Source organism: Hibiscus syriacus, unplaced genomic scaffold (assembly GCF_006381635.1).
Source record: "Hibiscus syriacus cultivar Baekdansim isolate YM2019G1 unplaced genomic scaffold, ASM638163v2 tig00110483_pilon, whole genome shotgun sequence".
Taxonomy (NCBI): Eukaryota; Viridiplantae; Streptophyta; class Magnoliopsida; order Malvales; family Malvaceae; genus Hibiscus; species Hibiscus syriacus.
Genome location: NW_024062759.1, coordinates 262,487 through 288,332, shown reverse-complemented (window position 1 = coordinate 288,332; position 25,846 = coordinate 262,487). Strand labels below are relative to the sequence as shown.

The 25,846-nt window shown below is 33.5% G+C and overlaps 2 protein-coding genes and 1 pseudogene across 2 annotated transcripts; all 3 read left to right on the top strand.

Annotated features, from left to right (window-relative positions):
• Positions 1-12,926: 12,926 nt before the first annotated feature.
• LOC120129161 lies at positions 12,927-14,931 on the top strand (annotated as a pseudogene).
• Positions 14,932-15,613: 682 nt separating this feature from the next.
• LOC120129217 (protein DETOXIFICATION 19-like) lies at positions 15,614-17,658 on the top strand. Its single transcript, XM_039146788.1, has 7 exons — positions 15,614-15,817; positions 15,895-16,439; positions 16,536-16,622; positions 16,726-16,782; positions 16,913-17,151; positions 17,329-17,447; positions 17,563-17,658. The coding sequence occupies exons 1-7, from the start codon at positions 15,614-15,616 to the stop codon at positions 17,656-17,658; spliced, it is 1,347 nt and encodes a 448-aa protein (XP_039002719.1).
• A 592-nt stretch (positions 17,659-18,250) lies between these two features.
• On the top strand, positions 18,251-19,317 carry LOC120129090 (early nodulin-like protein 2). The gene is made up of 2 exons (XM_039146687.1): positions 18,251-18,476; positions 18,567-19,317. The coding sequence occupies exons 1-2, from the start codon at positions 18,305-18,307 to the stop codon at positions 19,232-19,234; spliced, it is 840 nt and encodes a 279-aa protein (XP_039002618.1). The 5' UTR covers positions 18,251-18,304; the 3' UTR covers positions 19,235-19,317.
• The last annotated feature ends 6,529 nt before the right edge of the window (positions 19,318-25,846 follow it).

Here is a 25,846-nt window from a genome sequence, read left to right as displayed (position 1 = left end):
TGCCAAGGATCATTTGAGATCACCCACTCACAGGACTCCGAATTCGGGAATTGAAACTAGAAAAACTCCTCCCCAACCCAATTAACCACAACATCCCCAAATCGCCCCGACAATGACATAACTAAGCGTTGAACAGTGGAGAAATTAGGTAACTTACCTAAAAATTGCCCAACCAACGAGTACCTCCAGATCTTCACTCCCTCTTCAAAGATTTCAGCCGGCGACCTAACCTTGACCGCCCCATCCTCAAGATCCGGCGGAAAAAATTAAAGAGAAAAATCCTTTTGGCCAGCAAAAACCTGCCTCGTTCGTGTGACTTGAGTCCGCTTCATTCCCAAAACTCATCCACGAGCAAAACAAGCAAGAACCCTAAAGCAAACACAGGAAAATGGAAAAAAAATATGAGAAACCACCGATGGACAAAATACCTACCAACATGCACCGAGAGCTTTACTTAAACGTGCGACAATTTCGTTATAGATATAAAAAAAATATCATGTAGTCATTTTTATTAGAGAAAATAATTTCAGTGACTAAAATTGTCTTATAATATATGATTTTAACCAACTTTTTTTGAATTTGTCAAAATGACCAACTAAATCGCAATGCGATCGATAATTCGCAACGCGATCTCCGGTATCGCAAATCAGTTTCCAGATTCGCAACGCGATTCTGACTATCGCATTGCGATTTCCCAAATTCGCGTTGCGAATGCGATTCTGACTATCGCATTGCGATTTCCCAAATTCGCGTTGCGATTTTCCTAATTCGCAATGCGAATATGTAAATCGCAACGCGATTACGTAAATCGCAATGCGAATTAGGAAAATCGCAATGCGAATACGTAAATCGCAATGCGAATCTGACTATCGCAATGCGATTTACATAGCGCCATTCGTATTAACGCGTATTTTTTTTTCAAATTCCAAACACGAATTTTTTAATATATCGGAAACTGAACCGTCCACAGTAATCGCAACTCATAACCTCAAACCTAAAATCACAACACTCAGTCACATCTCCATCTCTCACTCTCTACGACGAAATCTGTCCCCATCTCTGAAGATTTCCGTCCCCATCGCCGGCGAAATCCCTCACAACCATTCACGGTCATAAATCCCTCACAATCATTCAGAAATGGAAAATCAACCTCCGATGGTTAGTTTTTTTAATTATTTTTATTTTGAAATTTTTGCATTATTTTAGGTTTTTCATATTGAAATTGATGATAAGTTTACTGGTAATTTCAATAATAGATTAACCATTTCACTTAGATTTCTTATTAAATTCATTTGATTGCTGCCAATACTGCTAAACTGTTTAATCTTTAACCCTGTGAAGTTAGTATTTGTCTTTGTTTTGTCTTTTGGTTGAAGTAATGCAGAAGAAGAATAGTTTCGAGAATGAAAATCGCAACGCGGAAATGACTATTGCAACGAGAGAATCGCAACGCGAAATGAAAATCGCAACGAGATAATCGCAACGCGAAACCAAAATCGCATTGCGATTTTCATTTCGCGTTGCGATTCTCTCGTTGCGATAGTCATTTCCGCGTTGCGAATTTCATTCTCTCGTTGCGATTTTCATTTCAACCAAAAGACAAAACAGTGTTGCAAATTTTAGTTTCAAGAATAAACTACTATTTATGTTTATTGTTTTTGGTATATCTTCATAGTGTAGTTTTTGGTATATCTAACTTGGTATGTTTATTGTTTTTGTAGAAATATTTTTCGGCTTTATTGACATTAAGGAATAAAGTTAGCCTAGCCATTACAATTGCTTCGAAGCTTTCACCTGCACAAAGAAAATTGTTTGAGGAAACCTGCTTCGGGCCACGGCTGAGAGTACAGCATCCGGGTGGAGATGCTAATTTGACCCATTTGTGGCTTCAGACCATGACTAGCGATCTACCCGACAGTATACAACGTGGTGAGGAAGAGATATGGTTTCATTTTCCGCCGGTGTATACTTGTTTTGGGCGGAAGGAGTTCTGCTTAATCACTGGTCTACGATTAGGACACGATGATGTAGGCCGGTACACTCGTCATATCACCCGCCCATCATGGTTATCCAGGGTTTTTCCTGATGAGTCAATAGAGAAGCCGAACTTACACGTCGACGACCTGAAGAAATTGTTTAATAAGAAATATGGTTTTACTCGGATGAATGACGTCGATGTTGTCCGAGTATGCCTTCTACTACTTTTGTATGCCGGCTTTTTAGGCAGAGAGGCCAGACAACCTATTCCTCAGGAGCTAATATTATTGGTAGAGGACCTAAATGCATGGAATCTGTTTCCGTGGGGTTCGTATATATGAAAAGCTACCTGGACTAAGTTCTCGTCTGCCTTTAATGACCGCAAAAGTTTGTGTGGCGATGGGTCGAAATACACTTTGTCAGGCTTTGTTTGGGCCTTTAAGGTAAGAATTTCTATATAATGTTTTTAAAATTATAATTAATTATTTAACAATTACTAATGTTTGTTATTATATTGTTTGTAGATTTGGATATTCGAGGCTTTCCCCAGCATGCGGACATATGCATTAAAAACTTCAAATGATATTCCTAGGGCTATTTCCTGGAAGAGGAAACGCCTGTTGGATTGGGAAGACTTAATACCATATGCGACAATAAATAATGTAAGTTAACACAAATACTATCATATATAAACAAGTTATTAATAGTAGACGTTTAACTTTGTTTGAGTTTTTATATTTTTAGGAGGCCAACACTCCATTAATGAGACTGACACCCACGGAGGCTGAGACCTCCACTTCGAGAGCCATCACCTCACCCAGAGCCATCACCTGATCGACCCGACTATACACCTCTACAACGAGAGCCATCACATATCCCGTCACATCATCGAGCCTCTTCTCCACCATCACCTCAAGATAGGCGACCGGCAAAGATACCACGACTTCTATCTCCCTGTTATCCACCTCCACCTCCACGGGATGAGTCAAGGGAGTTACGTGATGAGGTCAATGCCTTACGTGAGGAGATTGGTACTCTACGCGATAACGATGGTGCATGGCGTGTGGAGGTGTCTACTTTACGTGGTGAGGTTACCGCTCTACGTGAGATGGTAGTATCGTTGCAGAATGAGGTTCATACTCTACGCAACGAGGTAAGTTTAAGATTTTCCATATTTAACTTGATGATAAATTTACTCGTAATTTCACTTAGATTAACCATTTCACTTAGATTGCTTAGTAAATTTATTTGGTTACTGCCAATACTGCTAAACTGTTTATTAACACTGTGAAGTTAGTATTTGTCTTTTGTTTTGTCTTTTGGTTGAAGTAAATTTATTCGGTTGCTGCCAATTCTGCTAAACTGTGTATTCTTTAACACTGTGAAGTTAGTATTTGTCTTTGTTTTATCTTTTGGTTGAAAGTAAATTTGTTCGGTTGCTGCCAATTCTGCTAAACTGTGTATTCTTTAATACTCTAAAGTTAGTATTTGTCTTTGTTTTGTCTTTTGGTTGAAGTAATGCAATCCATTCAAGTTTTAATTTGCAGAAGAAGAAGAAATAGTTTATTCTTGAAACTATATTTTAGTAACACTGTTTTGTCTTTTGGTTGAAATGAAAATCGCAACGAGAGAATGAAAATCGTAATGAGAGAATCGCAACGCGAAATGAAAATCGCAACGACAAAATCGCAACGCGAAACCAAAAATCGCAACGTGAAACCAAATTTCGCGTTGCGATTTTCATTCTCTCGTTGCGATTTTCATTTCACGTTGCGATAGTCATTTTTCACATTGCGATTTTAAGTTCCAGAAACTATTCTTCTTCTGCAAATTGAAACTTGAATGAATTGCATTACTTCAACCAATAGACAAAGACAAATACTAAGTTGACAGTGTTGCAAGTTTGAAACATATTTGCCTTTGTTATCTGATGCATTTTGTGAACTATGATAGATAATGACTTGGGTAATTCAATGCAAGTTTGAAACATATTTGTCTTTGTTTTCACTGTTTAAATATCATGTATTTATTTACTGATTTTTGTATTTAATTTAGCGGCGGCCGATAAGGTGGATGCTTTACGTTGGGTTTTTCTTGCACGACAGAGTTCACGCATCAGACGGCGTGCACGTGCTATTAAGTCTCCGTACACCCCAATAGTACGAAGACACCGCAAGAAGAAACCCGACTCGCCTGTCATCCCTCAAGAGTCCACTCCTATCATTGAAGAGGCCCCTATCATTCCTCGAGAGTCCCCTCCCACCGTTCAAGAGGCCACTATCATCGTTGAAGAGGTCCCTCCCACCGTTCAAGAGGCCACTATCATCGTTGAAGAGGTCCCTCCCACCATTCAAGAGCCCGATTCACATGGCGTCATATGTAAGATTCTTGAGAAACCCTCTGACGTGCCGGACATGATGGATGAGAGTTGGCTCTCGTATGAGTTACCGGCCAGTACCATACCAGTATCTGAAGTGGAGATGAGACAACTACCGGACACAATTCTGGATAACACCCTTTGGGCTAAGACCACAGTTGATTTTTATCTACATGAGCGGAGCCAGGGGTGTTTCATTGACATATGCAAGCTCAACGATGATATCTATTTGTTGCTTGATTGGTCTTGGTGGGGCGTATTATTAGGGGTCGAAGACAATGGCTATTTCGATGGAGGGGTAAGTCTTATATTTTTCTTATATTTCAATTTGATTATTTTTTTTAAATTTATGTAAGTTACTAATATATGTCTTTTTTTGTAAAACAGCATATCGATGCGTGGGTGTCACGTCTTCTAATAATTAGGAAACTTAAGAAAATAGAAATAACGATCGATATACATTATGCCGACGTCTTTTAACGCCGTTCACTTGAAGAATCAACGAGATGAATCATTTGCGTTAGGCAATGGACAAGCTAAACTTTATCCTGCATGGTGGGAGGTCGATAAGGTTAGTATTTATTTTAGATTGAGTTTAAAGGTATTCATAAATAAGTGCGCAAATGAATGAATTATTACTTATGATTGCATGTGTTTATCCCTGTTTTGGAACGTAAATATTGGCTTCTCGTCGTGCTTCAACTCCCATCCCTTAAGGCAATAGTATATGACAACATGATAAATTACATATCATTGGCTGATTTAAGAGATATTATTAAGGGATGGAGCTCTCATTTGGCTAAATTCTTGGATGCGATAAATTATTGGACTCGTTCTGGAAACAAGAAGCTCAATATTACAGTTAGCAGAAACGAGACCGCACCACAACAAACGAAAGGACCCAGAGGGGATTGTGGTCCTCTCGTATGCTTGGCGTTGGAGTGTTTGATCACAGGAAGTATAAAGTATCTACCTCCCACCGATAGAAATAGAGCTGCAGTAGGCTTGTGGTTTCAGCATTATATGGCTAGATCGATATATACGAGACGCTGCCTACCTGCATCCGCGTTATAAAATGTCCAAACATTGGTAAGTTTATAGGCTTTTGGTTTGAAAATGTTGGTTAAGTAGAATTCAATAATTTGTTGTTTGTAGGTTTTAGATGTGTAGAAGTGTTTTTGAGCAAATGTTTGGTTTCTGCAGGTTAATCTCAGAAGTGAGCTGCGTGAAAATGATGTATGGATGCAAAAGTTGATTCAATAGTAGATGAGGAAATAAGAATTATTGCTTATTATTTGATTGTTTAATTGATTTGTAAAAGTTGATTTGTTTAATTGATGTGAACATAATTCTTATTTGTGCTTGTTTAATTGATTGAAATGTAATGGTTGATTTTGTTGATTTCAATCTGCATTATGTTGAAGGCAAAAATGACTATCGCAATGCGAAATGAAAATCGCAACGAGAGAATCGCAACGCGAAATGAAAATCGCAACGCGAAATGAAAATCGCAACGCGAAATGAAAATCGCAACGACAAAATCGCAACGCGATATTGATTGTTAATGATTTGTAAAAGTTGATTTGTTTAATTGATGTGAACATAATTCTTATTGTGCTGTTTAATTGATTGAAATGTAAGGTTGATTTTGTTGATTTCAATCTGCATTATGTGAAGGCAAAAATGACTATCGCAATGCGAAATGAAAATCGCAACGAGAGAATCGCAACGCGAAATGAAAATCGCAACGCGAAATGAAAATCGCAACGCGAAATGAAAATCGCAACGACAAAATCGCAACGCGAAACTAAATTCGCGTTGCGATTTTCATTTCGCTTTGCGATTCCCTCGTTGCGATTTTCATTTCGCATTGCAATTCTCTCGTTGCGATTTTCATTTCGCATTGTGATTTTCATTTCGCATTGCGATAGTCATTTCCGCGTTGCGATAGACATTAAGATGATTGCGAACGTCATTTCCGTGTTACGATAGTCAATGAATGCCTAATAAGTGATAACAACTGAACTATCATAGCAATTTCAAACTCAAGTTACTAATACATGCCTAACTGAAAATGTTAAAAGTTCACACATAAAATCCACATAATACAACGTTTGCATTTAAAAATCACCTAAGTTAACAGTCCCAAAAGGTGAAGCCAGTTGTGATTGGGATTTTAAAGATGATTGCGATTTTGATTGCCTTTTGCTTGACACCATATGAGCTTTGGATTTTGATGATGATCCATATTTTGGTAGAGGAAAAGATGATTGTGATGGCACTGGTGATCCACATGTCAACCTTGTATAACCACTTTCCTTGCACCGACTACATGTCGATCTCTTATTCTCTTCACCCTTAGACGGTATACGATCGTGACTTTTTGGTCGGCCAGGTAGCCTTCTGTCCATGGCTTGTGGCAAACTGTTTGTAAGTCATCGGTATGTCCCACTCAGAAGGATGTGAATAGGGTAGACAATCTCGGCATAAGTTTGTCGATATACTTATAGTGTAGAAATCCATAGCGTATGCGCTTGAGTCATCTTGGTTTAGATGAAGAGAAACTTTTATAACATGGCCACACGGATAACCAGATGTTTGCCATTTCATATAACTACACGTCTTTGCATTTAGATCGACAAGCCCATTTAAGTTATTATCCAGTACTTCAAACAAAGTGTTTGAACATGGTTCAACTCTCCATGACGTTGACTTCACAACACGTTCGTTATCTTTTTTCTGTCCATGGTAACACGATGTTCCAATGTTCCTGTAAATTAAATAAATAATATAGTAAAATATGATAAGTTACGAATTTAAAGAAATAATACTGCATGGTTTCTTTTCTTGTAGTACCACTGTTGAATAGAGGCTCGAAAAAACTCCATTAACATAGTAATGGGTAATTTCCGGGAATGACGACTTAGAGCGTTGATTGATTCTGCACTATTAGACGTCATGAAAACCATATCTTGCTCCAAGTTGTACTCTTGACCATCTTTCAAACCCGACATCTTCTAGTGTTTGAGCACACTGAGGCAAAACACGTCTTAAACACTTTATATGCTTATTAAAATCCACTTCACGATAAGCTTTTACAGCCTTCCAGTATGTCCATTTGTGATTTTTTATACCAGCAGACCTTGATTTTAGATTTCTATACAAATAAACACCACAAAGTCCATGAAAAGCATATGGGAAACACCTTCTAACATCATTTTCAATTGAGTTTGCCCTATCGGATATGATTGTCAGATTGCTAATAGGACCTATACAATCCCTAAGATGCCCCATAAACCATGTCCATGAATTAGAGGTTTCAGATTTTCCAACCCCGTAAGCTATTGGCAGTATCCCATTGTTAGCATCCATGGCTACTGCTAATAAGTTTACTCCAAGGTATCGACCTTTTAAATGTGCTCCGTCAACTATAATAATTGGGTGCATGCAATTAATAAACGAACGAATCTACAAAATCATATACACAAGAAATATAATCATTTAAATGTGAAATGCATATAACTAACAAAAATGAGTCAACAAAATTATATTGATTTACTAACCGCAGCACCAATGGCGATAAACAGCAACTCAAAGCGTTCATCTCTATCTGTTTTGATATGAGTTACCGACCCAGGATTTTTCAGCTTTAAATTGTGACAATAAGCCGGCAGTTGGGCAACGATGCTTCTGGAGACCCCTCAACAATTCCAAGGCATAACATTTTGCTCTCCAAGCTGAGAATATAGATACTAATCTTGAACCGAGCATTCATGTCAGTCATAATTTCATGTCCCCGATATACCCTACCATTCAAAACATTAATTCAGCCAGAAAACCACCCAACACTTTTTGTTTGCCTGTCTATGGTGAGGAAAAACTTGGGTTATTGAACATGTATGTTATCAATAAAAGTCCTAACTTGAAACATTTCGCAATCTTTTATCCTCTTTGCAATCATACGCCACTACAGTTTTTGTCAATCATACACCTTGTTTCGAAACGTCTTTGCTTGATTTGTTAACTTTAGTTGATAGCCATATTCCACACATTTCGTATACAAAGCTATCTTCAAGTCTTCCTTTTTATCAAAACAATCAACTTTCTTGATACGAATAATTTTTGTGTGACAATCAACTGCTAACTTTACCAACTATTCTTCCGGTATCTGAAGTAATTCTGGCATATTCCAGTTATACTCCCGTGGCATTTTTCGGGGACTTTTCTTTGGGGATTTCTTCTTCTTTTTTCTTCTTCAGTGTTATGGATGTTCAACATGTTCATTTACAGTCGTAACTTCCTCCTCATATCATCAACAACATCTTCCTCGGCAACGCTGTTTCATCATCAAAATTCGGGTATTGACCAATATCAAAATCATTACACGCAGGGTTGTTTCTTCTTCTGAAAATCATCAAAATCCGAGTATTGACCAAGATCAAAGTCCGGGTATTGACCAAGATCAAATTCGAATACTGACTAGTACTCACAATTTTTTTGTTGGCTCATCATCGTCTAACTGGTCAATACGAAAACCGGAATTTGGTACTGAAAGTTAATTGGGATTTGGATTAGGGAAAGGTTGTGGGTTTTAAGATTGTGTTTGGTATTGGAAATGTGGTGAAACAATATTTGCTTGGTGATGAAATTGTGGTGGAACCATTAAATTTTGAGCACCAAACTGGGGTTGAAAAAACTTAGTTGATTACTACCCGCTACTGACCCAACTTCACTACTTCTAGGTTCAACAACATACAATGTAACATCATCACTTGAAACACTAATGTAAGCAATGAATCGTTCACATCTTCATTGTCGGTTACAAATAACTTTACCATTTCTCTGATAAGATAGCCTAAATCCACTTAGGGGCTCTAAATTCAATTTATTTGCAACACGTAACATTAGAGTTTCATAAGTTAACTTTTTTAATGACAGTTTTAGTTGAAGATTCATGGGTAAAGGCATATATTGTAAAACACCATGAACATTCTCCCATGACCCTCCAAAACACAAATCTATCCAAACATGATCAACATTAGATGATTTCATTATTGTAAATTAATTTACTAAACAAACGAGCTGCGAACTAAACCAGTTGCCGGATGGGAAGGATGTTGGATATAGGAACGGATGTCGCCGGAGAGAGTGATAGATGGAGATGGAATGAGTTACGATTTAGGGATTTAGGTTATGAGTTGTTGTTGCTGCGTATTTATATACCCAAAACATTTGTGTTGCGAAATTAAAACCTGTTGTGAATTCAGAAATCGAGTTGCGAATTTGAAATTCAGTATTGCGATAGTCAGAATCTCGTTGCGGTTTACTAAATCGCATTGTGATTTTCCTAATTCGCATTGCGATTTACGTATTCGCATTGCGAAATAGGAAAATCGCAACGCGAATTTGGGAAATCGCAATGCGATAGTCAGAATCGCGTTGTGAATCTGGAAACTGATTTGCGATACCGGAGATCGCGTTGCGAATTATCGATCGCATTGCGATTTAGTTGGTCATTTTGGCAAATCCAAAAAAGTTGGTTAAAATCATATATTATAAGGCATTTTTGGTCACTGAGGTTATTTTCTCTTTTTATTAATATAAGAGTAATTATAAAATAATATATATTTGAAAGATTTTTAATTTATTTACAAATTAACGTTTAAACAATCTTGACATATGATATGCTCGAATCCAATATTTCTAAAATAATTTGATTCGTGCCTTTATAATCCTTTTTTTAACTTTAACTATATCATTTAAAATATACTATTAACAAAACTATAACAAAATATATTTTAAAATATTCGATAAAATATTTTAAGATATATTTTATTTTATAAAATTATAGTTATTTTAATTGATTTTAATCATCAATATTTAATTAAATATTCTTATCTCTTATGTTATCAATTCGTCTATAGTTTATATTGATAATTCGAGTAACTGATTGATTTAATGTGCTAAGATTTTAGGTCTCTTAAATGATGTCCAATAATTAAATAATTACATTATGAATGAAGTAAATTAAATTAGACAAAAAGGTATATGAGACCTTCGTATTTTCGAGAAAATCAATATGATTTTCGTCTTTTTTGCACCTAATGTAACCCTCAAACTTAGAAAACAAATCCAATGTGACTCTTTAAACCACGATTTCTATCGTTGACGTTAAGGTATTGATGTGGCATTTCATGGTGCTGACGTGGCAATCAACATTGGCCAGATGACATGGTTAACGATATGATAGATGGACTAAATTGATTTTTTTTGTGGAATTCGAGAATCAAATTAATTTTTTTCTAAAAGATCATGGACTTATTTAATTGTTTTTAAAAAAATAAAAATAATTCTAATTTAAAATATAAAAATGTTGAAAATGTTGAAAAATATTAAATATAAATTAAATTACTAAAAATTAATATTTTTACCTCGAATTTAATATGAATTTTATTTATATAAACTTGAATTCGTCCATCCTATATAAATTTTATTTTATATATTTATGCCTAATTATCTTAAACTATGAGTCCATGAATGTCTTTCTAATTCGATTTCATTAAATTTTTATGAAATAAAATTAAATAATTATTATAAAGTCTTATAAAAATTAAAAATTAAAAATTATAGAATTAAAATCTATGTATAATTATCATAAAATATATAACTAAAAAATATTATATAATTAAGAGCATTTTAGTAAATATAACATGACGAGGATCTCACATACATTTTTGCCATTTTTTTAATTTTTCAAAGAATAAAAAACATGTCTCTATAAAATAAAAATATAAAACTCAAATTAAAATTGAAATGTATGAACATAACAATATGATTATATTGCTAAATAAAAAAAATCTTAGATTTTGTCTCTAAATTGAATGAATCATTTAACAATAATATTTTAAATAATTCAAATTTTATTTTTTATGTTTGTATAGTTTAAATTTAAAATTTAAAATAAGTTTTTGAAAAAATTAAATAATCTTATGAAATTTTAGAAAAAAAAACAATTTGACCCTCAAACTCGACCAAAAAATCAATTTAGCCATTTGCCACATCACCAGCTACGTCACCCGACATCGTAAATTGCTATGTCAACAACGTAAAGTGTCACATCGATACCTTAACGATCAACAATACAACTGTTAGTCAAAGGATCATATGAGACTTATTTTTTAAGTTTAAGGGTCACATTAGGTGCAAAAAATATGATGAGAGTTATATTGATTTTCTTTTAAAAGTAGAAAGACTCACGTACCCTTTTGCCATTAAATTAAGAGAGTCAACTTTATAATAAATCTTAGTAATATTATATTTAGAATAGTCAGCCAATGAAATTATGACCATCATTCTAAAGCGGTCCTCAAATTTTTAAGTATTTCAATTTTATCCCCATTTTTATTCTAAATTGCATTTTAATTTTATCTCAAACTATCAATATATACTAATCACGCCATTTGTTAATAAAATCATAAAAAAATGTTAATTGAATGTAAACAATAATGTGTATTATGTAATAATACGACATATATTACAATTAATTTTGTATCACGTCTCTTAAATCATTATTTATAATGGGATTGAAAGATTTTATTTTATTTTTATCTTCTCAATTTATATATAATTATTTTTACATTTTAAATTTAAATTATTATTTTATTTAAATTCAACATTCATTATTATTAATATCACATCACATTATTAGGCAATTTTACATAACAATTAATATTTTAACGATTCTACTAACTAATTAAGAATGAAAATTAAAATTTATGAGTGAAATTGAAATGATAAAAGTTAAAAAATTCTCGTAATTAAAATTGTTTTTTTATCTTAGTTCTTTTAGGGGGTATTTGGTTCAAGGATTGTGTTGGGAATCGCACATTCCCATGTTTGGTTGGCCGAGAATCTCATTCCCGGTAATGTTTTATTACCAATAGTAGATTTTTTGGGATATATTACCGGCAATGTCATTACCTCCATTCCCTTAGGTATTGTAACATTACCAGCGTTTTGGACTAAAATGCGCTTAAATTTTTATTTTTTTTTCAAAAATATCCTTCTTCTGTCATTAAATAATAAAAATTCTACGAAGGTTGAATTACAAATTTATCCTTAAATTATTTTAGATTTACAAAAAAATCTATAATTAAAATTTTATAGGAAGTTCAGGGGTTAAAAAAATTTTACCCTTTCATTAAACCTTTTTTATATTTTTAACTTTGTAAAAAAATTTATATAAATATTATGAATTTAATTTTTTAAAGAAAATATATAAATATTTTACAATTTGTAATATTATACAAATATATAATAAGGACAATTTGGTCAAATATACATTCAATAATCTTTTATTCCTTTAACCAAACACGGTAATCTTACATTCCTGCTAAACCAACCAAACACAAAATACAACATTCTCAGTAATCATATTCTCTGGTAATCTTTTATTCTCACTGGTAATCTTACATTACGTGAACCAAATGCACCCTTAATACTATATAAAAATATGGTGCAACACTTTACGTAGTATAGTATGTGAGGAGCACCATCCACCTCAGTTTTTCCTTTAATACAACAGCAATGGCAGCTCCAATGAACATAGAGGCTGGTAATGGCTGTAGTTCAGAAGGAAGCAATGGAAAGTGTTGGACAAAAGTCATGGATTTCGCAGAGGCTAAGGTTCAGATCTTGTTTGCAGTGCCAATGGTTTTATCCAATGTTTTTTACTTCTCAATCACTATGGTTTCTGTCATGTTTGCCGGACACCTCGGTGATGTCGAGTTTGCTCAGCTTCAACTCTTGCCAATTCATGGGCCACTGTCATTGGTTTTGCTTTCTTGGTAATTAACCTTAACCTTAATCTGGTTCATGTTGTTCAGTTCATGTCTGAAAATTTTGTGAACTCCCATTGTTGTTTTCTCAGACAGGTTTAAGTGGAGCGTTGGAGACTCTTTGTGGTCAAGGTTTCGGTGCAAAAATGTACAAAATGCTGGGGATTTACCTTCAAGCTTCCTGCATTATTTCTTTCTTCTTCTCCATCATTATATCCATTTTGTGGTTCTTCACGGAGCCAATCCTTGTTTTGCTTCATCAAGACCCTGAAATATCGAGAATGGCTGCTGTTTACATCAAGTATTTGATTCCTGGTTTGTTTGCTTATGGTTTTCTGGAAAACATATTGATGTTTCTTCAGACACAGAGCATCGTTATACCTTTGGTTGTTTTCTCTGTCATTCCATTTGGTATCCATTTCGGGGTTGTTTATGGTTTGGTAATCAAGACAGTTCTTGGTTTCAAAGGTGCTGCCATGGCGGCTTCAATTTCGATATGGATATCGTTTATTTCGTTAGCTTTGTATGTGGTTTTGGCCAACAAATTTAACAACACATGGAAAGGATTGTCATTTGAATCATTTCGTTACATCATAAGGAACTCCAAACTAGCCCTTCCTTCTGCAGCAATGGTTTGGTGAGTTTTTTTTCCTATAATTTCTTATTCACGACTTCATTTTTTTCTCAAAATTTGACATGAATATAAACAGTATATTAATATTTTGTCAGTTTGGAGTTCTGGGCTTTAGAGATACTTGTGTTCTTAGCTGGTTTGATGCCAAATTCAGAAATTACAACTTCATTGATTGGAGTTTGGTAGGCTTTTACTCTTCCATTATTTTCATCATATATTTTCTTCCCGAGCTGCAATCATGGTGGATTCTTGTTCTCTTGATATCATCTACAGTGTAAATACAGGAGACTTTGCCAACATGATCACATATGGCCTTAGTGCTGCAGCAAGGTTAGTTCTTTTGCACCAATTTCGATCATATATAAGTGTTAGATATATGTGTTAGATATATACTAAATTACTTATATCTCTTATGTAATATTATATATATAATTCACAGCACAAGAGTGTCAAATGAATTGGGAGCTGGAAATCCAAACCGGGCAAAGCAAGCGATGAAAGTGACGCTCAAGCTCTCGGTCCTTCTGGCTCTTGTAGTTGTTCTAACTTTAGCTTTGGGGCACCATATTTGGGCTGGTTTCTTCAGGGACAGCCATTTAATAATCAAGAAATTTGCACAGATGACCCCATTGCTTGCTATATCAATAGCTATTGATGCCATACAGGGCGTCTTATCAGGTTTGAAACACACATTAAATTTATCATATTGGTTTCATGTTCTCAGATCATGCCTGAAATTAACGAGCCTAATCCAAAAAGCAGGGGTTGCAAGGGGAAGTGGTTGGCAAAACATAGCTGTATTAGTTAATTTGGGGACGTTCTACTTTATTGGAATGCCAATTGCGATCCTTCTTGGCTTTAAGTTTAAGCTCCATGTTAAGGTGAGAACATCATTTCATAATACTCTATTCTTTATCATTATCGTTTCGTAGTTTTTTTATGCTAAGTATTTTTTTTGTTTGTGATTTATTCAGGGTTTGTGGATCGGCCTAATATGTGATCTATCCTGTCAAGCATGTACTCTTATGTTGATTACAATCTATAGAAAATGGACAAAAATTGACCTTTCAGAAGAGAAAAATGATGGAACTCAACCTTCTGTTTAATTTCTCTAGAATTATAACTCCCTTCAGAAATTATACGTATGTCATTCGAACTAATGCATGATTAATAAATTTGAACAAAATGCTGGGGATGTACCTCCAAACTTCCTATATTATATCCTTCTTTTTCTCGATCATCATATCGTGTTTATTGTTCTTCACCGAGCCGATCCTTGTTTTGCTTCACCAAGACCCCGAAATCGCAAGAACTGCTGCTATTATACGAGTGTAACTGAAAATCATGTTGCAGGAGTTGCAAGGTGATGTGGTTGGCAAAACTTGGCAGTAATGGCTAATTTAGGGACTTTCAATTTTATTGGCATGCCAATTGCTATCCTCGTTGGATTCAAGTGTAATCTGTACGTTAAGGTGAGTAAAAAGTGTATGATCTGGCAGTATTTGACTTATTTGACTAATGAATCATTTCATTTATTATGCACTGAATGTAATATAACCATTTTTGGCAAAAAAAAGGGAGGAATATGATCTGGCCATTGGATTATTTCATTTATGGTAAAGTTACATTAATTAATATGCACTGATAAAGTTATCATACTAAAAATTGAAATATGATCTCGCCAAGCATACCAAACAAGTATATTTTCTAGTATGATATAGCATTTATAATTGTGCGATGAACATGATCCACTGAGAAGAGAGATCGGCTAACCCTCAACCACAAACAATGGGGTGTTTCTGGAAAAGAGTTATGGATTTGGGGGAGGCTAAGACTCAAATCTTGTTTGCAGTGCCAATGGTGTTATCCAATGTTTTTTACTACTTAATTACTATGGTTTCTGTCATGTTTTCTGGCCACCTCGGTGAGGTCGAGCTTGCTGCTTCAACTCTTGCCAATTCATGGGCCACTGTCACTGGTTTTGCTTTCATGGTATAACCACTTAACTTAAACCTGATTCATGTTCTTGTCTGAAAGTTTGTAAATTCCCATTGATGTTTTTTTTTCAGACTGGTTTAAGTGGAGCGTTGGAGACCCTTTGTGGTCAAGGATTTGGTGCAAGGATGTACAAAATGCTGGGGATTTACCTCCAAGCATCCTGTATTATATCCTTCTTTTTCTCCATCATCATATCGATTCTATGGTTCTTCACCGAGCCGATCCTTGTTTTGCTTCATCAAGACCCTGAAATATCAAGAATGGCTGCTCGTTACATTAAGTATTTGATTCCTGGTTTGTTTGCTTATGGTTTTCTGCAAAACATTCTGAGGTTTCTTCAGACACAGAGCATTGTTGTACCCTTGATCGTATTCTCTGTCATTCCGTTGGGTATTCATTTCGGGATTGTTTATGGTTTGGTAAACAAGACAGTTCTTGGTTTCATAGGTTCTGCCCTCGCTGCATCGATTTCGATATGGATATCGTTTCTTTCGTTAGCTATATATGTCGTTTTGGCCAACAGATTTAAGAACACATGGAATGGATTGTCTTCTGATTCATTTCGTTACATCAAACAATATTTCAAATTAGCCCTTCCTTCTTCAGCAATGGTTTGGTGAGTTTTACATTAAAATGCCCTTTTTCCCCTAACATATCCGTATTAGACACATCTATATTCGCATCGAATATTCACACTTGTATCCTTTACCAGTTTAGAGTGCTGGGCTTTTGAGATACTTGTGTTCTTGGCTGGTTTGATGCCAAACCCAGAAATTACAACTTCGTTGATTGCAATATGGTAGCTTTTCCCTCTCTTTTTCCCATTCATATATTTTCTTAAATATCTATTTTCACCGAGCTTCAATCATAATGGATTTTGGTTCTTTTGATATAATCTGCAGTGTGAATACCGAATACATTGCCTACATGATCACATATGGCCTTAGTGCTGCAGCAAGGTTAGCTCTTTTGCACCAATTTCGATCTATATTATTCAGACTCGAATGTAAGTGTAACATATAAGTATATATACGGTCGATTAAATTATAACATCCCATTGCAATCGCTATGCTTTCGTTTTTTTAACAGCACAAGAGTGTCGAATGAATTGGGAGGTGGAAATCCGAACAAGGCAAAACATGCCATGGCAGTGGCTCTGAAGCTGTCGATCCTTCTTGTGCTTGCAGTGGTTCTCACGTTAGCCTTTGGACACAATATCTGGGCTGGTTTCTTCAGCGATAGTGATTCAATAATCAAGAAATTTGCAAAGATGACGCCCTCGCTGCTCGTCTCAATAGCCATCGATGCCATTCAAGGTGTCTTGTCAGGTTTGAAAAAGAAAATCTAACAATTCACCTACACATATATAAAAGAGATGGAGGATTTAGATTACAAGCAGTAAATTAATTTTTTTTAAACAAAAATCAGGAAGATTTATATTAATTAAATCATTAAATTATCTAATATGATATACTCGAGCATCTAATCGAAAAAGCATGTTGCAGGGGTTGTAAGAGGGTGTGGTTGGCAAAAGATGATTGTATTAGCTAACTTGGGGACATTCTACCTTATTGGCATGCCCATTACGATTCTCCTCGGATTCAAGTTTAAATTCTATGCTGAGGTGAGGAAACTATGGAATCACAATTTCTTTATCCAATTCTAATAGAAATCACAATCTGATTATTATTGTCATTGTTTTCTCAACTAATTATGTTTTTTTTTTCTGATTTATTCAGGGCTTATGGATAGGGTTAATATGTGGTCTATCCTGTCAAACCTGTATTCTTATGCTGGTTACATTTTATAGGAAATGGACAAAATTTGATCTTTAGAAGAGAATAATAGTGAAATGTAACTTTTTATTGGTTACACTCGAACTAATGTTTTATTTGAATGAAGGGTTTATAATTTTTAACCGATTCAATATTAAAATAAATTATCTGAATGAAAACAAATATTTTCCTTTTTTGGTTAATATAATTTTCTTTCCATTCATTATATATTCTTATTTTTTTCCAATTTTATATTCCCCAAACAATCACGTTATATAGTTTGTAAACGGACCAAGTAAAATTTAAAGTTGACACTAAAAATGTTCATAAAATATAAAAATCATACCACATGATTTGGTCCAGTACATTAAACTCCATAAATGTCGAATGATTTCCATTATTTTGCCACGTAACTGGTCCAAAACTTAGCCTCAAAAGACTTGAAGAATCAACACCAGCTGCGTGTTAGTGATGTTACTCTTTAACAATATAGCCTCAATTTCACACATTTTTCACTTCCTTAATTAAAATCCCAAAAACCTGTTAATTTCCAAAAATTGAAAGCTTTGGGTTTCCAGAGGTTTCTTTGAAGCTTCATGCGTGTATATCTCTATATATAGTCGTGTTCATCTCACACAAAGATTTGCCTTTCTTTTGAGCTAAAGGAACAGTAAATAAAGAAGAAGAAAACAAGTCTCTTTTAACTATGAAATTTCAGAGGTTTCTTTCACTTTTCGTAGTTTTATTAGCTTGCTTTGTTTGTTCATCTCATTGCTATACTTTCTATGTTGGTGGCAAAGAAGGCTGGGTTTTGCATCCTAAACAGAAGTATAACGACTGGGCCGGTAAACAGAGGTTCCAAGTCAATGATGTACTAAGTAAGTTGATGTCTTTTTAGTGTTTTGATTCATTTTTTTTGTTGAATTATTTCTTGATTTTTGTGTTTACCGTGTTTTTTGTTGTTGCAGCTTTTAAATATGAGAAAGGATCAGACTCTGTTTTGCTGGTGAAGAAAGATGGTTACTACAAGTGTGAACGAAAGCATCCTTTGATGGAAATGAGCAATGGAACTTCGGAGTTCAAGTTTCCTCATTCGGGTCCTTTCTACTTCATTAGTGGCAAAGAGAATCATTGTTCAAAGGGTCAAAAAATGATCGCCGTTGTCATGGCGGATAGACACGGTACTCCGTCCACACATCCACCACCCATTAAGCCTCCAGGGAAATCGCCATATCCGGGACCGGCTCAGTCACCCGAGCACCGTGGCCCTGTTGCTCCAAGTCCGCCTTCTTCGGTCCCCACAGGCTCACCCATGGCTCATGTTCCTACGCCATCTACTCATCATGCACCACAGTACGGTCCGACGCAGTCCCCGGTGGCTTATGGTCCTAGTGCAAACCCACCTACGTCAACATCTCCTTCTCCATCTTCTTCAACTCCAGCCGGTTCATCACCGGCACCATCTACGGGTTCGGGTTTAAGTCCACCGGCACCTCCACAAGGTATTTCTCCTTCTACTACAACTTCGCCGACCGGAAGTCAAACCAGTACCCCGCCCAACGGGTCATCTGCCACAGAGACTTATTCCAGTGTACTGGTGCTAGCTGCTAGCGTCTTGTTTAGTATGATCATTTAGGAGGCTTTTGGGTGGATTTTAGAAATGTTAAATAATTTTTGTAATTTTCTTTTTGAAATTTTATAGGTGATTTTTCTTTTTTTAATTATGATTATTCGATATTTCATATTACTTTGTTATTGATTCTTGTCGTGATGTTTAATGAACTATAGTTGTGTTTGAACTTCTCATATGTTATAAGTCGCCTTTTCTGATTTTAGTTTAATCATATACTTAAAAGTTCGATTTTGATTTAATTTTATATATTTAGAAATAAATACGTCCATTTGCTTTCTAATAAATATAACCATATATCTATAACATCTATTTATTTCTTGATGTTATATAAAGAATTTAGTAATTTGAAAAAAAATTATATCAAAACTTTTAACATATAATTACGTTAAATAATTTATATATAATATTATATATTTAAAGTTCATATATAATTTTAATAATTATTATAAAATAATATATGAAAATTTTCAACTTTTTTATCTTGTTATTTGAATGATATAGCTTAATAGATTTCTTTTGGGCTAGTCTCTGGAGCATTTAATTTGAATTTATTGTTATTCGACTTTAGTGTATTTTGATACCTAATCCTCGAAAATCACTTTGAAAAAATATTTCTTTATTAAATTATTATTTCATATATTTTTAAATAAGGTATTAAAACATATTGTTATATTGAAATTTACTTTTATTCTATGTTATTAAATTGAATGAATTAGTATTTATTTAATTACTTTTATTTTAATAAAAACATAAAATTTAAAAGCATATTAAGTCAAATGGGATTGAATTGAATTTATAATTAAAATTTAAACTATCTTCAAATTAAAAAAAAAAAGTTAGACTTTAGTTGAATTTAAAGAATATAATATTAAGTCGCATTCAAACAAGCCAAAATCCATCCCTACTTTAATTATACTTTTTAAATTTCCTTTGATTTTATAAATGCTTTCTAAATCTTTAATCGACAAATTTTATAATAAAAAATATTGACCGATATTCCTTAAAAGTAGTAATAATAATTATATTTTATATATTTATTTTTTAATTTTTTTAATTATTAAAAATAAACATATTTTACAAGACGTTACTACTCAAACCAAATACTTCTTTAAAGAACAATACTTCATTTTATCACTTAAATCATTTTATGGATTGATCTTATAATTATTTCATTATCATTACCAATCTGGTAACTATATTACGTGTTTTGTTACTTAAAATTGAATCTTAACCTAATTCTCCCCTCAATTGATTCACTAATTAATAGAATTAATCCCTGCAACCTTAATTATTATATGCCATTGATTGATTCATCAGCCTCTAGTTCAGGTCATGATTCTATGCATAATTTTAGATATTTAATTTTAAATTTATGGAATGTCATTAATTTACACAATCACAAATCTATCCATATTATTAATTAATTATTTTAATTGAGCGCATACTTATAAAGGGGAAAGGAAATTAATGTTTACCAAATAACTGGTATCATTTATTAACAAAACTTTAATAGCCATTTTAAAAATATTATGTGTTTTACTTATACTTAGTTAAAATAAAAGTAGTTTTTTTTTAGTATAAACCAAATGATTTCAGTGATTGATGAGTGTTTTATTTGGTTAATAATTTATTATAAATTTAATCGTGTTATTTAATTTTGTAGTGCTAATTTAGGTTATTTATGTTAGATTTCGCGTTGGACTCAATTTGTAACATCCTCAATACCGGATTAGTGATCAAATTGTAAAGTTTCAGAATTTGGTGACTAGAGTAGAACCATGGATTAGTTCAATGATTTATTTGGAAATAAATCATAAAAGTTGTTGGTAATTATTAAATGAAGTAAAGGGTAAAATGGTCAATTGACAAGGAAAGATATTTTCTCCCCTTTATTAGGAGATTAACACGTGGGGAGAGGAAGATGAAAACTTCTTCTTTCATTTGCTTTCTTCTTCTCCAACGTGCTCAAGCTAGGCAAAGGTGAGTTTCTTTATTTGTTGATTATTAGCTGAAATTTAAGGTTGAGTTTTGATTATTAGGTGATAATTAAGCATAAGAAGAGCTTAAATTATCTTAAAACAATAAGATGAAGAGAATAGAGGGGATTAAAGAAAAGAGATGAATAAGTGAAATCTTGAAAGAGGGTTCTTTAATGAGGTTTTAGAGTGAATTTGACTTGTCATCAATCTAATTAACATGTATGAAGTATTAGAATTGGATTTGTAACATGTTAAAATTTGAGTATGATTCTTGAATTTCTTAAGGAGAATAGGATATGGAGGTTAAAGAAGTGATTATTGAGTAGAAATGATGGCAAATATGTATATGTAAGTAAGGAATATGAAAGGGGATGAAATATGAAGCATTTGAGTTGAATTAAATGGATTTTCGGGCTTAAAATGCAAATTCTGGGCAAGGTTTATCGATGCACATTGAATGTGCATCGATGCACTCTTTAAAGAAGAAACATCGAATGCAAATGGTGCATCGATGCATAAGGAGTGCATCGATGCATCCCTTTAAAATGAAAACATCGAAGGTAATTTGTTTATCGATGCATGGGTAGTGCATCGATGCACATGTTAAAGAATGCATCGATGCACTGTAGCATGCATCGATGCACTTCAAGGGGAAATTGAAATAGACATTTCTTCTGGTCTAAGAAATGATAGATTAGATTATAACAATGGGACACTGATATGTATCAATGTCTAATTATGTAGATATCGAACACGAACAAGTTACAGGTTGTGTATCAAGTTAAGATTCGATCGGAAGAGAGGAAATCATAAAGTGGATTGAAACTTAGTGAGGCCAAGGTGAGTGCACATTATTTAGTATATGATGTTAACTGGAAAATAAGACTTATGATAAGTCTATTTCCAATAGTAAAATGCATGAATTCATAGAGGTATGTGTTTGCTATGATTTATATGTGTGCATGAGTATATTTGTTATTGATATGATTCTATGATCAAAGGATGTAAACTATGTGATAAGTGATAAGTGACTATATGAAATTATATGAGAACAAGAGATGACAATGATTTACATGTCATATGAAAACCAGAGAAGTGTTATAATCAAAGTGACATATGTGTGATAAATGAATGATATGAAAAGTGAGATAAATGAATGATATGAAAAGTGAGATAAACAAAGTATGGTTGATATTGGGTAATATAAGAATAGCTCATAGGTAATATAAGTTCTAAGATGAGAATATATATGAATATCAAATAAGTTATGAGATAAGTTATATGACATTGATATATAGGCTAGATGAAAGTATACACATGAATACATATATAAGTTTATATGTTATTTTATATGCTATGGGATATACCCATGAACATATGTGATGTGATATATGTAATGAGAAATGATATAAGTCATATGAAACGATCTACGTGAATACATGCACTTGTGATACATGTGATATGATATGAGATATATGGTTACACATACATGTGGTATGTGACAGAAGAGAAATAACAAGTGATATGAAATGTTATAAATGATAATACCCATGTTATGTGATATGAGAGATAGGGGTATAGTTGGCATGCCAAGAGTCGAGGGTTTTACCTATGTCTTTCGAGACATATGGACAATATACCTATGTTCTAAGGAACATATGGACAGTTTACCTAGGTTCTTTGGGACCTATGGACAGTTGCCGAGGTTCTTTATGACCTCTGGATAGTTACCGGGGTCTTTGTGACCTCTGGATAGGTCCTTCGGGACATTTATACGAGCTGTGGTGATAGCATAGTGGTGCACAACCTCAATAGACTCACGTATCTACAGTTCTCACATGTGTACCATGGGTTAATAAAGAGATAATAATAAACTGGATATGATGATATGTTTGTTTCCTTATAAATGTTATGTGTGATATATGATGGTACAAATGGTAATTATAAGATTATATGATAAAAGGAATCAATGATAGTGATAAGAATGAAGATGATGATATAGTTGCTTGTGTGTTTGATTTACGATAGTATATATGTTTTACCTAACATGATATATATATATATATATGTTATATGGTATACGTGAATGCATGTTAAGGTATATGTGAATGAGTATAATTGATTGATATGATGATATAATAACAAGTCTATCAGATATATAATATGGACATAAAAGATCATAGGAACAGGATATAAGAGATATGAATGATAATGACATATATGTATGTATGTATTTGTTACATATAACAGTATATGAGTTGTAAGAAATGATTACTAGTAAATGTTTACATTATATGTTTATTGCCTCACTAAGTCAACGACTTAGCGTGTGATTGTTTCACACGTAGGTTACAGAAGTGAGAAGAGTAAAGAGCTAAGAGGAGCAAGACAGGTCAGCCTTTTCCTTACAAAGTTTCAAATCAGAAAATAGATGATTTAAATGTGTATGGTTAATCTGAATATAGTTGGCAAGTACTAATTGAGTGAGTTGTATAGGCTCTGATCGATTTTTGGTTATTTTGGTCAATTTATGTAAATAAGCAACTTTTATTTTAATGAAAGTTTTGAATTTTCTTTGAATTTTGTCAAGAGTCAAAGGTTGAAAAGTCAATGTGACACCTCAGACTCGTATTCGGGTCGGATATGGGTTGAGGGTGTTACATTTAATGGTATCAGAGCTAAGGTTTAGTCGATTCTAGGCTTAAACTGAAGTCAAATGAGTTTTAAAAATGTGTACATGCCAACATAGAGTGAAAATTTCTGATCTGATAGGGTAAGGAGTGTGATGTCTTGTTAATAGAATTAAATTGTTATGTTATATAAGATAAGTGAATACTTGAGAATGATTTAGGAGATATATATGTTATATGATATGAATTGGATGATCATATGCACACGTGATATATGATAGAAGAATAATATGAGCACATGAATATATGAGAGCTTCCAAAGTGAAGCACAAGGCGATAGACCTGAAGGTAATAGCATTCACCTGCCTTGGCCAGGAATGGAGAAGAGCGAAAACCTCAGGGAATGTCTGTATAAGATTAGAGAATGTTTCATGATGTTGAATGAATGTATAGAAATAGTTAAAAGAGTTAAGAGCACCTGAGTTCAAGGGTGAATTCGAGAAAGGTTCTGTTGTTACAGACCTTTGAATAAATGATATGAAGATAATGTTAGTTGGTTGTTATTTCTTCAAAGTGGATAAGTTAAATTGAGAAGTTTCGTTATTATCAGAGAATGCTAGAGTATGGTGGACAAATGTCACCATAAGAACGTTAAAAGATCAAATGATGTGGTTAGAATTATAGAAGAGTTTAAAAATAAGTGCATCAGTGATACGTTTATAAAATGAATGAAATCAGAGTTATGGATTTGAAACAAAGAAATAGTATGATGTATAAGCAAGAGTGTAGATATGATAAGGGTTTGTACTCTAGAAGAAAGAGTTAGCGTTGGCTAATAAGATTACATGCTGAAAAATATGTTGATCATATGAATGAGATATAGTAAAGGGAATAACGATACTTATGGTTAAGGGAAAGTAAGGATTGAAGGAGAAATATAAAGTAATATGAAAAGATCATGTGTATTAAAGTATATACAAGGATTAAAAAATGATGAAAGGTATGATGTATATGATTGGTTGACTAGGGTTTGTGCCCTAGATTGAACAAATGTTATTGACTAGATATTAGAGTAAAAGTGATAGAGTTATAAGATTGGAGGAAAAGATAGAGATGAGTATAGGTGATAAGACAAGAGTATATGAATATGAAAGGAAATATATGATTTATGTATAAGGAGATTTCAATTTGGAACAAATAAAGGAATAATGGAATAAAGGAAGGAAAGATTAAGTAAAAGAAGTAGCACGAGAACATTAGAAGATATGTTTTTACTGATATGTTCAGTGAAAATTCGAGGACGAATTTTCTTTAAAGGAGGGGAGATTTATAACATTCTCAATACCGGGTTAGTGATCAAATTATAAAGTTTCAAAATTTTGTGACTAGAGTAGAACCATTGATTAGTTCAATGATTTATTTGGAAATAAATCATAAAAGTTGTTGGTAATTATTAAATGAAGTAAAGGGTAAAGTGGTCAATTGATAATTAAAGATATTTTCTCCCCTTTATTAGGAGATTAACACGTGGGGGAGAGAAAGATGAAAACTCTCTTCTTCTTCATTTGCTTTCTTCTTCTCCAACGTGCTCAAGCTAGGCAAATGTGAGTTTCTTTATTTGTTGATTATTAGCTGAAATTTAAGGTTGAATTTTGATTATTAGGTGATAATTAAGCATAAGAAGAGCTTAAATTATCTTGAAACAATAAGATGAAGAGAATAGAGGGGATTAAAGAAAAGAGAGGAATAAGTGAAATCTTGAAAGAGGGTTCTATAATGAGGTTTTAGAGTGAATTTGACTTGTCATCAATCTAATTAACATGTATGAAGTATTAGAATTGGATTTGTAACATATTAAAATTTGGGTATGATTCTTGAATTTCTTAAGGAGAATAGGATATGAAGGTTAAAGAAGTGATTATTGAGTAGAAATGAGGGAAAATATGTATATGTAAGTAAGGAATATGAAAGGGGATGAAATATGAAGCATTTGAGTTGAATTAAAT

Excerpts from the sequence above, each read along its gene's own strand:
- LOC120129217 (XM_039146788.1), top strand. The coding sequence starts at position 15,614 with ATGGGGTGTTTCTGGAAAAGAGTTATGGATTTGGGGGAGGCTAAGACT. Across the intron at positions 17,152-17,328 it reads CATTCAAGGTGTCTTGTCAG|GGGTTGTAAGAGGGTGTGGT; the intron begins GTTTGAAAAAGA and ends AGCATGTTGCAG. Across the intron at positions 17,448-17,562 it reads AGTTTAAATTCTATGCTGAG|GGCTTATGGATAGGGTTAAT; the intron begins GTGAGGAAACTA and ends TGATTTATTCAG.
- LOC120129090 (XM_039146687.1), top strand. The coding sequence starts at position 18,305 with ATGAAATTTCAGAGGTTTCTTTCACTTTTCGTAGTTTTATTAGCTTGC. Across the intron at positions 18,477-18,566 it reads CCAAGTCAATGATGTACTAA|CTTTTAAATATGAGAAAGGA; the intron begins GTAAGTTGATGT and ends TTGTTGTTGCAG.